The 12,008-nt window shown below is 56.7% G+C and overlaps 1 protein-coding gene across 1 annotated transcript in view; it reads right to left on the minus strand.

The window, feature by feature from the left end:
• Positions 1 to 1,932: 1,932 nt before the first annotated feature.
• SACM1L (SAC1 like phosphatidylinositide phosphatase) overlaps positions 1,933 to 12,008 on the minus strand; it is a 41,396-nt gene continuing 31,320 nt past the window's right edge. The window contains exons 13-20 of the mRNA XM_028518192.2: positions 10,323 to 10,421; positions 9,351 to 9,489; positions 8,533 to 8,602; positions 8,074 to 8,146; positions 7,272 to 7,365; positions 7,059 to 7,151; positions 5,977 to 6,034; positions 1,933 to 3,688 (exon numbers count right to left, since the gene is read on the minus strand). Of these exons, the coding sequence (XP_028373993.1) occupies positions 3,552 to 3,688; positions 5,977 to 6,034; positions 7,059 to 7,151; positions 7,272 to 7,365; positions 8,074 to 8,146; positions 8,533 to 8,602; positions 9,351 to 9,489; positions 10,323 to 10,421 (763 nt within the window). The 3' untranslated portion in view covers positions 1,933 to 3,551. The remainder of the gene's footprint in view (positions 3,689 to 5,976; positions 6,035 to 7,058; positions 7,152 to 7,271; positions 7,366 to 8,073; positions 8,147 to 8,532; positions 8,603 to 9,350; positions 9,490 to 10,322; positions 10,422 to 12,008) is intronic.

Below are 12,008 nucleotides of genomic sequence, written 5' to 3' on the forward strand. Positions count from 1 at the left end.
CAGTGAAGGCCCGTTCTTGGAGCTTCTGTGTGACCTCCAGCCCAGAGGAGGAGCTCGAGACACGAAAGTCAACAATGCACCTGTTTAGGGACACCTGTGTGTGCTCGACTAGGAAGAAATGCACAGAAACGTGGAGAAACAAGATGTGTGTGACCTCTGGGTAAGATGTAGCAGCTTTGGGAGGGAGAGAACACGGGGCTTCCAAAGTGCGGGTCCTGTGCCCCCTCCACTCTGTCCCAGGCCCCAGAAAGCATCAGGAGGGGAGCGGTGAAGCTTTAGGCTGAGCAGGGTGGCCAACACCTCCAGCAGGGTCTTTCCCGCACACCCCTTCCGGGGAGGGAAGGGAGCAGGGGTCGCGGGTACCAGCAGCTTGGTGGTGCCCGGGAGGGGAGTTCCCGGTGTGCTGGCTGTGTCCCTCTGTCCCCCTCCACCCAGTCTGGAACCTGCTTCCCCTGGGGTCCCCTCCTCTCACAGGTGAGCGAGCACATTCCCTGGGATTGTGGGCGCCAGCCTTTGCGCCACGCAACTGACGTTAAGTGGAATCAGGTGAGCAGGGCCCACGTGCTCCTGCCCAAATCGCAGGCTTTTGTGAGCAAAAGTTCCCATTGTTTTAGGCCACTCTGGGGGCAACCAGGACACCTGGGCCTGAGCCGAAGCCCCACCCCCTGCAGGGCACCTGGTTCCCTCCCTGTCTGCTCTGAACCACACCTGCGCATCTTCCTCTCCTGACTGGCTGTGGAGCCGACGTCTAAGGCGGCCCCAGAGATCCCCACCTCCTGGTACTTATGGCCCCTGAAGCTCCCTCCCTCTTCCTGGGCTGAGCTGGAGGGGGATGGCTCGTTTCTAAAGCATAGAATGTGACAAAAGTGATGGGACACTTCCCAGATGTTGTCAAGGGACAGGAACTCCCATCTTGCTGGCTTTGGTGAACCAGGCTGCCATGCTGGAGGCCTATGGGGCAAGCAACCTAGGACTTGAAGGGTTTACCCTCACTAACCTGCATCACAATAATTTAGTATCTTCTGGTACCAGACTCTCAGGCAAGCTGGAGGAAGAAACCCCCTTGTTTGTTTAAGCCACACCCCCAGCACCCCCCCCCCGGCCCCACCCCACTGCACATATCTTGCCCCACAGTCACTGGGGATTCTGTTCATTTCCTCCCAACTCCCGACCTGACACAGGAAGTCAACCCCAGGCCATCAGACAGACCGACTCTGCGTCCAACGACGTGGGGGGTCCCCCCAGCACCAGGTCTCCCCCCACTCCCACCCCGCCCCTGAGCCCTGAGGGGGCCCAAGTGAAGACTCAGAGCACAAGTAGGTGGCTCGGGAACGCCCTGACTAAGCCTCATCCAGACTAGACACTAGTCCAGTGCTCAGAAGGGTCTTTTCTCTCCTCCCCACGGAACGAGGGCGCAGACTGCCGGGCAGAGCCCCGGTGAGTGAGTGCACCGCAGGGGAGGTGGGCGCAGGGCGCGGTGGGCGGCCGCCGAGAACCCCTCTGCGGGAAGACGGCACGGGCAGCGGGGAGCAGGGGACGGCGGCCCGCAGAGCCCGCACCGGGGACGGCAGGACGCAGCCCGTGGCAGTGCGGTGCCGCTCATGGCAATGCTGTCGCACGCCTCGGTTGAGACCTGTGTCATCTGAAAAACAAATGCCCATTTGGGGGTGGCAGGGACAAAGGGCCCCTTTCTGTGTACGTCACACTTGACACTAAGTATCTCCCTGGTTTTATCTGTCCTCAGAAGTAACTGCTGTGAGAACACAGTTTCTCGAGTGGCCGTGACGGAGAGTTTCCCAAGCGACAGACCCTCCTGCTCCCCCGTGTTGCCAGGCTGCTCCGCGCTGACCACGCGGCTTTGCAGGGTGTCAACGACTCCAGTTGAAAAGATGTTCCTTTGGAGACGAAGCGCAGGGACGACACCGACAGTGAGTGGTTAGAAAATATGACATTTTATTTCCACTTACGGATATACAGTACGTGAGTTCAGAACAGAGCACGGCAGGGTGTGGCCCACCATGCCGGCATCGGCCCCCCCCCTCCCGCCCCCACGGCAGAGCCGGCCCACCGGCGGCGTCAGAGAGACTCGCTGCAGCGGGCAGGGGCCGATTCTCGGCGTTTCGTCTTTGGGACAAATTCTGCCTATTTACACGTTAGGGACAGGTAGTTCTAATTACTTACCCTAGTGCGAGTTTTAATGACTGATTTAAGCTACAGAAGGTTTTCCAGCTATTACTGCCTTTAGAGTTTCTAAAAGCAACACTTCTTTTTAATGTTTACAAAAGATAATGATGAAAAAAAAGGTAATGTTGAAATAAGGGTGCTTTTAAAGATGTTTAAGGAAAACAAGATTGCTATTGAAAACTGTACATATTTTCAAGCACAACACAAATACTGTAGCAGTACTTAACCGAACTGTTTTAAAACAGTGGCAATGACACTACCTCACAGACTCTTCTCATATTTAAACCTCATAATTACAGTTTGAGTGTACAGCCCGACTCAGGCCTACGCACAGCTGCTGAAGCGTGTTTCCAGGTTGGTTTGTTCACGTAAATTCACGCTGACGCTGGTCCCTGATTGGAGAGCCACACCCCACCAGAGCGCACTGGGTTCGGACGCGCCCACTGGTGGCGCGCAGAAGCCCGGCACAGGCCGGCAACTCCGAGATGCCCTCCGTGGGGATGCGGCTGCAGCCTCGGCGTCACTGCCGCCCCGGCACAGAGCCCCTCGGGGGCCCTGCGTCCCCACGGAGGGCCCCAGGGAAACCAGAGTGCCCGGGAGGAAGTGGCGGGCCAACCGAGGGTGCTTTACACACCGGGGCAGTCCTTACAGAGAGCCGGCTTTGGACCATTAGCATAAGAGAGAGACTTTACATCCTTTGATTTCATTTACACCTTTAGAAAAGAGAGAGAATACCTGAACTTCTTCACCACACTCACACTGGGCTGCCCCTCGGAAGGCAGCCGGACTGAAACTCCCAAGAACACGGCCCCCCGCCCCGCCCGCCACAAAGCCACAGTCTGTTTTGCCCAACTCCTCGGTGAATGTAAAAGACTTACATCTTGTACACAGAGCGGAGTTAGCTTATTATTACACTTTTTAGGGAAGTCCAGAGAGGTGCGGGGAAGTATGCTTGCCGACGGCCACTGCTTCCGTGATGGCAAAGATGAAACCGAGCTAGAAAAATAATTTCACTGTTTTAAGTCGTGAAAGAAGCTGGATTTTTAAATATCACTAATTCTGCAAGAGCTGATTAAACGGACGATGAGCAGGTTCCTTCCGTCCTGTGAGCTGAACTCAGGTCGCATCTGCACCGCGGAACAGCTGAAGCTCTTGGCGGCGTGACGGTCCCGACGGTGAGGAGGAGGTCGCCGGGACAGTGACGCCGGACGGAAGGACGTGGCGCTGCCACCCACGTGGACAGAGCCCCAGCGTGCTCCGGGCCACGGCCGTGCGCGGCCCCGGCTGCTGTGGAAAGCGGGTCAGTAAAGACTCCAGCTCTGCACGGCGGAGTCTTCCGAGCCGAGCCGCTTTCCACAGACACAGACTCAGTCTATCTTCTCCTTCTGGACCAGCCGGGGGGCGTCAACGAAATCCTTGCCGTTGTACAGGATGATGAAGAAGGTGCCGAAGCTCGAGACTCCCCAGAAGAGCACGTAGGCCAGCGTTTCTGTCCAGGTGTCACCTGTTGACAGAAGGAACGGAGAGGAGATGAGCCAGCGTGGTCACCCACGGACACTGGAGCCCACTGTCGGCCTTCAGCACGCGCTGACCCCCGGGTGCGCAGACACACCCATGGGACAAGGGGAGCGCTGCTCACTGCAGACCTAGAGCAGCCGAGCTCAGGCTCCGGCGGGCGTCGGGGTCTCCCCGGGCGTCAGGGTCTCCCCCGGGCCCGCCCAGCCTTTCTGACTCGGAGGGTCTGGGTCGGGGCCCGGGAGCCTGCATTTCTGCCCACTGCTGGCCCAGGGGCCACACCTGGAGAAGCAGTCGACTGAACTGTTTCATGTTATATCACACAAATATTAACTGCTTTTAGACTATATATTTTATTATTATAAGAAATTATCCCTGGCTGGCGTAGCTCAGTGGATTGAACGTGGGCCGTGAACCAAAGAGTCACAGGTTCGATTCCCAGTCAGCGCACATGCCTGGGTTGCAGGCCACGGCCCCCAGCAACCGCACATTGATGTTTCTCTCTCTCTTTCTCCCTCCTTTCCCTGTCTAAAAATAAATAAATAAATAAATAAAATCTTAAAAAAAAAAAAAAGACACTTACATAAAATTAAAAAAAAAGAAACTATCACTAGTTTGTTTTTTCTTGTTTCTCAGCCCTATTTTTTGTTGTTTTTATATATTTTTTAATCCTCACCCAAGGATATGTGTTTTTTATTGCTTTTAGAGAGGAGGGAAGAAAGGGGGAGAGAGAGAAATATCTATTGCCCCCCTACGTGCCCTGACTGGGGATTGAACTGCCACCTTCTGGTGTACGAGACGACACTCCAAGAAATTTAGCCACCCGGGCAGGGCACATCACTGGTAGTTCAGTTCACAGTATGAGCTGCGATCCAAATATCTACACAAAAATAACTATAAAATACACGTGTCAGAAAAGTTACATGTTAATAAGCATGTAAGACAAAACTCCATAACCCACTTTCACAGCACACTCAAGTGCAGCACGGCTCTCCTGGTGTGCACGTTTTCCCCCTAAAGGTTTGGGTTGTTTTTTTAAAGATTTTGCTTACCGAATTTTGCCCTGTATAATGCACCCTTTTTGCCCAAATTTTTGAGAGAAAATAAAGAACAAGCATTGCCCGTGGGTATAATGAATACACACTGCGGATATAACGCCCACAAAAACAGAGGTGCACATTGTACACAGCAAAATACGGTATTTATTTTTAGAGAGAAACGTGGATGTGAGAGAGAACATCCATCGGTAGCCTCCTGTTCACACCCCGACCAGTGACCAAACCCACAGCCCACGCACGTGCCCTGACAGGGACGCGAACTGGTGACCTTTCGCTTTGCGGAAAGACGCCCAACCCACTGAGACACGCCAGCCAGGGCACTGATATGCCGTCTCCATAAACCCCGTTCCGATGTCTTGTGTGTGAGGGCGCAGCATCTGCATGGGGCCCCATGGAGGGGAGTGAGGCCAAGCTGAGAAGTGCCGGCCCCAGGACTTGGGGGGAGGGTGAGGGCCGGGGTGCCCCTTCTCACCGAGTGCCTAAGGCTGCACCTCTGAGCGCAGCACGGCAGGCACAGGCCGGAGCGGAACGCCAGAGCGCTGAGTATCGCTCTGCGGAGACACTCAAACCTGAGGAGCTCATGAACTCCCTAACGTAAGAGAATGTCAAGAGAGAGAAAGCCAACCAGGGAAGACCATGTCCACTCAGCTCTTAGGCGATTTTGCTCTCAAGCGATTAAAAGTTGTAAGTACTGTATTAATCTATTAACAACACTCATGTGTCCAGTAGGCAGCTAGCTGGTTAAACAAACTATGCATCCATCAGTAGAACACTCTGCAGTCCTTAACAATAAGAACACGGGAAAATACTCACATTGCTCAGTGAGAAAAAACACTACAAGAAACGTACACCTCACTCTGAAAAACACCACACGCAATCGCAAAGATTAAAACATCAGAAAGCTAAGAGGGGTCCGTGCATCTGTGGGAGGCAGGACAAGCACCTTCCTCCATCTGCCTCCCCGTATTTTCTACGATTTCTAGTACGGCTTTGGAGTAGGAAGAAGTTTCAGAACTCTTGAGAAGGAAACGTTTGTGAAGCTACCGAGTACGTGTCTCTCCTCCGGCCGCACCTCGGGCCTCGTCCCGCCGGCTCGCGCCGCTCGGGGCGCTGAGCTGGGGAACGCCCAGCCGCGCAGACCCACACACTCGGGGCGCCGCGCAAGGAGGGCCCGGCCTTCTGAGAAATGGACACGGGGACGTGGGGCGGGCGGACTCACCGGCCATCAGCAGACAGATAATGCACATGGAAAAGGCCACCACCATGATGATGGGCAGCTGCAAAGAGAGCAGAGAGAGGCCATCAGGGAGAGAGCCGACCAGCGGCCGCCACATCCGTCGTGCGTGCTTTCCCTGAAGCAGAGGGACACTTCCACAGCCCAACAGACAAACAGCCTTTTTCAACAGAACATCACTACCCAGGGGCTCAGTCACGACCGCCCGGCTCTTGGACCGGCCGTGTGACCAGGTCCTCGGGGCAAGACTCCCTGCAAACAGAGCACCAAGGGAGGGAGGCTGTGCAGGCGCCTGCACGGACCCGGCCCCTCTGGCTCTGGCCCCTCCACCCCCGAGGGGGCCTCGGGGAGGCTCCTGCACAGGCCGTGAACAGGAGTCGGAGACAGAGAGGGCCCGTGGCCTTGCCCGCGCACCTCAGCCCCTGCACTTGGCCTTCCTGTGCTTGGCAGGTGCGGGGTTTTTTTTTTAAACAAATGGAAGGTTTGTGGTGACCCGGTGTCCAGCAGGTCTACGAGGGCCATTTTTCTCACAGGCTCAAATGATGGTTAGCACTTTTCAGGAACGAAGTATTTTTTAATCAAGATTCGTACATTCACAGGGTCTAGCGCACATTTTACGTGCACTGGGACACCGAGGTGCTCGCGTGGCTCACTTGAACGCGATGCCCGCTTTCTCGCGGGATCTGGAACCGGGCCTGCGGCGCCTCCGAGGTGTGTGTATGCCTGTGCTTCGTCTTCCAGGACTCAAGTCTGCCTCCAACCCCCCTGACTGTAAGGGGCGGAGTCTGCCTGGATGAGACACCTCCCACACTCCCTTTGCCAGTGTCTTCACGTCACAGGGACGTGCATGAGAAGGGTGTGCGAGAAGGTGAAACCTGGAGGACACAGCCGCTCCTACGTGGCTTCCCTCCCCCCAGACCTTCCCCGACGGGGAGCCTGAGCCCCGACACCCCAGCCAGAACCCCACACACAACCCCACACACTGTTCGGAATGGAGAGAAGCCGGCCCCACCCACACCTTCGGATATAGCGCTTTTAACGGCTTGAAAAACGTAAAGGTTTCTTACAGCCAGGAACTTCAAGTCCCTCGGGACACTTAAGGGACTGTGAGAGTCTAACTCATCCACCGAATAGTTCCCAAGGAACAGGTCTATGGAGTCCTAGAGCAGAAACAAAGAAAATTATGAGCTTCGCGTCAGGAGTGAGGGCGTCACCGGGGAACGGTGCCAAGGACTGCCGGGCCCCTAGTGACCGGAAGTGAGCGTCCAGTCCAAACTCGCCTGCCGGAAGCCGTCAGAAAAGTTGTTCTTGTAATACCGGAGCAGCGAGTTCCAGCCGTCCTTCAGGAGTCCCAGCTGAGTCCTCTTGCCGGTTCTGGGGGGAAGAGGTTAAGTTCCGAGTCACGTATTTCCACATTAAATTCCTTCCTGCTTTACAGTGGGGATAACAGTGGCCCCAAAGCACGTGGTGCGGAGATAAGGCAGCGACAGATTTCAGAAACCAGCCCTGAGGGCACGAGGGAGGGGCCTCACAAAGGAAACCAACCACCCAGCAGGTCGTTGGTGTTTCACACCAAGGTAGCTCACAGAGGAGGGACATTCCGTCTCCAGAGCCAAGGCGAGAAACAGGGAGAGTGCCGCCAAGCCCGGGTTGAGTGGCACGGAACGGCAGGACGACTGCGGAATGGCGCTTGGCCCCCGGGAAACCCGCGGAACAGAAGAGGCCCAACCACGTCTGTGACCATTCAAACCATCCCCGCCTCGCACTGCCCCTCGTGGCTCCAGGAGGCAGCCTCAGAACCACCTGGGTGCTTGTAGGAGGTGCAGACCTCGGGCCCCGTCCCCCACCCCAGCCTGCTGAATCCAACTGGGGTGACCCAGGTGCGCAGATGGCAGCCGAGAGGGACTGAGCAGCTGTGGTTCTCGGTTTCTCAGCTGTTGGTACAGCCAAATGCCAGGGAGGGGAAGGGCCCACCAGCGAGTGCCAGGCCCCCCCCCAATCCTGGCCCGGGCTCTGCCCCCGCTGCCGCCCCAGGACTGCCAGCCGCCTGTCCGCTGGCCGCTGCATCCCAGGCGAGCTTGCCTGGTAAAGTCGGTCTTCAGGGCGCCGGTCCCTGCGTACTGCTTGGCGCAAGCGTTCGCGTTGTCGGCCCAGGCTGTGGACAAGAGTAAAGATCAGCGGACACTGATGCAATGACAGCCAGAGCTCTGAATCTAAAATACTAGTTTTCAACAAAATACATTTTTTTTAAGGAAAATGGGCCCTGGCTGGCATAGCTCAGTGAACTGAGTGCTGGCTGCGAACCAAAGCATCACCGGTTCGATTCCCAGTCAGGGCACATGCCTGGGTTGCAGGCCACGGCCCCCAGCAACCACACATTGATGTTTCTCTCTTTCTCCCTCCCTTCCCTCTCTAAAAATAAATAAAATCTTTAAAAAGTTAAATAAAAAGAAGGAAATGGAACAATTGTGTTAGCATAACCAATAACATACTAAAAATATTATTTCAAAATCTGAGTAACTGCCTGTGTTAAACACCTACCATTTTTGTAAATCTTCTCAAATTCGTCTTGTTCTTCAAGCTTCTGTCCCACGTGCAGAACGCCCAGCCTCTGAAAGAAGGACGCCCCGTGTTTACGTGCGGAAGGTCTCAGCGCCCAGGCTTAGCAGCCAAAGCAGGCCGTCCTCAGCTCCTCTCCCGCGGCTCCTGGCTGCCGGGGGAGGCGTGCTGCCCCTCCGCAGGCCCTGGGGGCCCCGCCAGTAACACAGGAGACGCAAATAAAAACCACCTCTAGGTACTACTTTGTATTATTAAAACAAAAAAAGTTTCAAGTAAAAGTATCTAATGCTGGCAAGAGGGCAATGCAATAGATTCGCTTATTGCTGGCTGGTGTCGCGTGAACTGGCGGGACGCTCTGGAAAAGTCATATATACGTGTGTGTACACACAGATACGTGTCTGTGTATCTACATACATGTACGTCCCCTTTGGCCCAGTAACTGAGCTTCCAGGGACCCGCCAGAGGAAACGCTCCACGCTAAAAACAACATATGCAGGCACAGTCTCTCCAGGGTCATCTGTAAGCCAGAGTGTAGCGGCCCGAAGGGCTCGGGGAGCTGCGGTGTAACTGAAGGCGACGCTGGGCGACTGTGGCTCCGCCCGACGCCGGAGGGCACGGCACGACTAACGCTGGGCGTGAGCAGACGGGCCGCGGCCACTGAAAGCACGCCGCCGTGGGTGGCGAGACACGGAAGCAGAATGGGCGGGGCCGGGGCGAGGGCAACGGGCACGACTCCGTCCCTGGTCTTTAAAAAGGACCGAGTCTCCTCGGCTTCCGGCCGCGCGCTCACGGGGCCGCACCTGCAGCTGGGCCTGCAGCGAGCGCCGCGCCAGCAGGCTCTGGATCACGTTGGTGCGGTCCAGGCAGTCCATGCAGTTGCTGCGGAACACGCCCTCCTGGGTCGCCACCACCTTGCCGGTCGAGTCCACTAGAAAATAACTAAAACACATTTGTATAAACACTCTCATAGAAGTCGGTGACATCTACTGAGAACACATTCTCATGACACGGGTCTCCTCTGATCAGGAACGTTGTTGGAACCGGTGCATTAAAAGGTCGGAGAGGAAATGCGCGGTCCAGGCGTACTCGACGGCCACAGACCAGAGGGACATCCCAGAAAGAGCAGGCGCCGCGTCCCAGGCCACCGCCCCTGCGGCAGGAAGCAGCGGTGGGCACGTCCGATTGGACCGCGTCACGCCCCGTGAGACGCGGAAACCCCAGCGGCTCCCCGTCCTCACGAAGACGAGGAAGGCTCACGGCGCGAACCTGCACGGGAACGTGCAGTGGGAAAAAACCCATAAAATGGCAGCAAACTAACTTTGTTGTGTAAAAAACTGTAAACATGTGAAAAATAATTTATAACACAGAAATGCCCTATTGTGGGTCACTTTTAAGGACTTAAAAACAGCATTTTTAGCCCTGCCTGGTGGTGTGGCCCCGCTGGCTGGGCACCAGGCCACAGTCAGAAGGCTGCGGGCTCCCCTCCCGCCCAGGGCGCACGCCTGGGTTGCAGGTTGGGTCTCAGGTCGGGGCGCCCTCGGAAGGCAGCCAACAGATGTTTCTCCCTTCCTCCCCCTCTCTAAAACAAATTTTTAAAGATCACGAAGTCTCATCTTTTCAGTGAAAGAAAACGCTAGACACAACAGCGCAGACCAGCGCTGTCCGTCCATCCGGGGACCTGTGTCTGCAAGTCTGCGAGTAACGAGTGAACACGGCGGACGCGCACACGGACCCCCCCCACCTCCGCAGGGACATGGGGTGAGACAGCTTACCTCAGCTCGTCCTGCATGTCTGCTACCTGCTCCAGCAGAAGGCTCAGTCGGTCCCACCGCATGTTCTTGCATTCCTTGTGGAAGTCAAAGGCGACGTACCTACCGAAAGGAGAGACGCTCAAACTGACCAAGGACCGAGCACTTGCTTCCCTTCTCCCAGGAGCACGTGCATGCCGACCCCCCTGCGCACCCCAGCACATGCACAGGTGGCTGGGACAGCAGGGCCTGCTCCACTCCAGGTGTGCCACCATGCACACGCCACCTTCTCACGCTCACCCCCCCCCCCAAGGGAAACCCGCACACGCATCCTGCCCCACAGGCTCCTCGGGGGCCCGTGGGCGGGGTGGATGCAGCCCACCCAGTGCTGGAGAGGTGCGCACAGGCGCGGCGGTCAGGTGCAGGACGCAAAGGAGCCCCTCCACCCGAGTACCTGGCACACACCTGTTCTCTCCCCCCATGTGCAACGGGTCAGTTCCCATTCTGCTGTTCTCAAATTCATTAAAACGCCCCAACCGGTCAAACGCGATGCAGCTGTCTGTTGTGCGCTAGGGGTGTGAGCGGAACGCAGGCAGGACGGTCCCCACTCTGGTCAGTCACCGACCACATACCAACGTCCACCCATCACATGCACAGGGGCAGACAGCAGTGTCTCGCTGGTCAGTCTGCAATGGGGTCTTTGCAGCTCTCTGGATTTAGGGGGCACGCCTCTCACTGTGGGAGCACACTGAATGGTGAGGTGGCCGCTCACGAGCTGGAAAATGCCCCGTCGGAAGGGGAATCGTGACCCAGTCCCTGAAGGTCAAGGGAGGAAGAGAGGACGCAGGGGACCCGAGCCCTGTGGACACACGAGGACCCTCGCATGCTCATCTCCGCCCGCGTCCCCACCCAGGGGCCAGGCTGAGTCATGGAGGAGGAGGAGGACTGGGGGGACACGGCGCACGTCCACACAGCGATGTCCAGAGGGGCATCTGCCCTCGTGACACCCTTAGCTCCGAGGAGCTGCAGGGGCACCAGCAACGTGGGACCCCGAGCAAGCAAGAGGGGCTCCCATCACCTCGATCACCGAGGGGGAGACAGTGGAAACAAAACCAGAAGTCGGCATGAAACCAGAGGTTAACGAACTGGGAGGTCTGGCCTCAGCGAGACTTGGAGTGGCGGGGGCGGGGGGCTTTTCAATGCCGGCTCCGATGGCAGTGACGGGGCAGCAGTGGGGCAGTGTCTCTGGAGTGCTCTGACCACAACTCAGAACTCCACACCCGTCTCAGGACTCTGGACAGGTCCCGAGTGCCCAAATGTATTTAGACGGGCTCTCAAGCTTACAGCCTCCGAGAGTCACATCTGTATCCTCCAAGAAGGCCTTACGGGGCTTTCCTTTGGTGACAGTCAGTGATGTTCAGCACACCACCACAGCGCTAGACCCAGCAGTCCAGCAGCCCCGCTCCGCCCACAGCCCGGGGAGAACCCCAGCGCACGTCACCGGCACCACCCCTCTGTCCACCAGCCTCCCTGGCCTCCGCGTCCGTCCCAGCGCATGCACTCACGCCTCAGAGGGCCCAGCACATGACTTCTCGCTGTCTGGTCACTCACCAATCCGTGAACTCAAACTACTTCGTTTACTCCAAGTGACAAAGATTAAAGAACTGGAAGGTGAATCAGTGAACTAAAAACTGGAAGTGAGTACCCACT

The sequence above is a fragment of the Phyllostomus discolor genome, chromosome 7 (assembly GCF_004126475.2).
Source record: "Phyllostomus discolor isolate MPI-MPIP mPhyDis1 chromosome 7, mPhyDis1.pri.v3, whole genome shotgun sequence".
Classification (NCBI taxonomy): Eukaryota; Metazoa; Chordata; class Mammalia; order Chiroptera; family Phyllostomidae; genus Phyllostomus; species Phyllostomus discolor.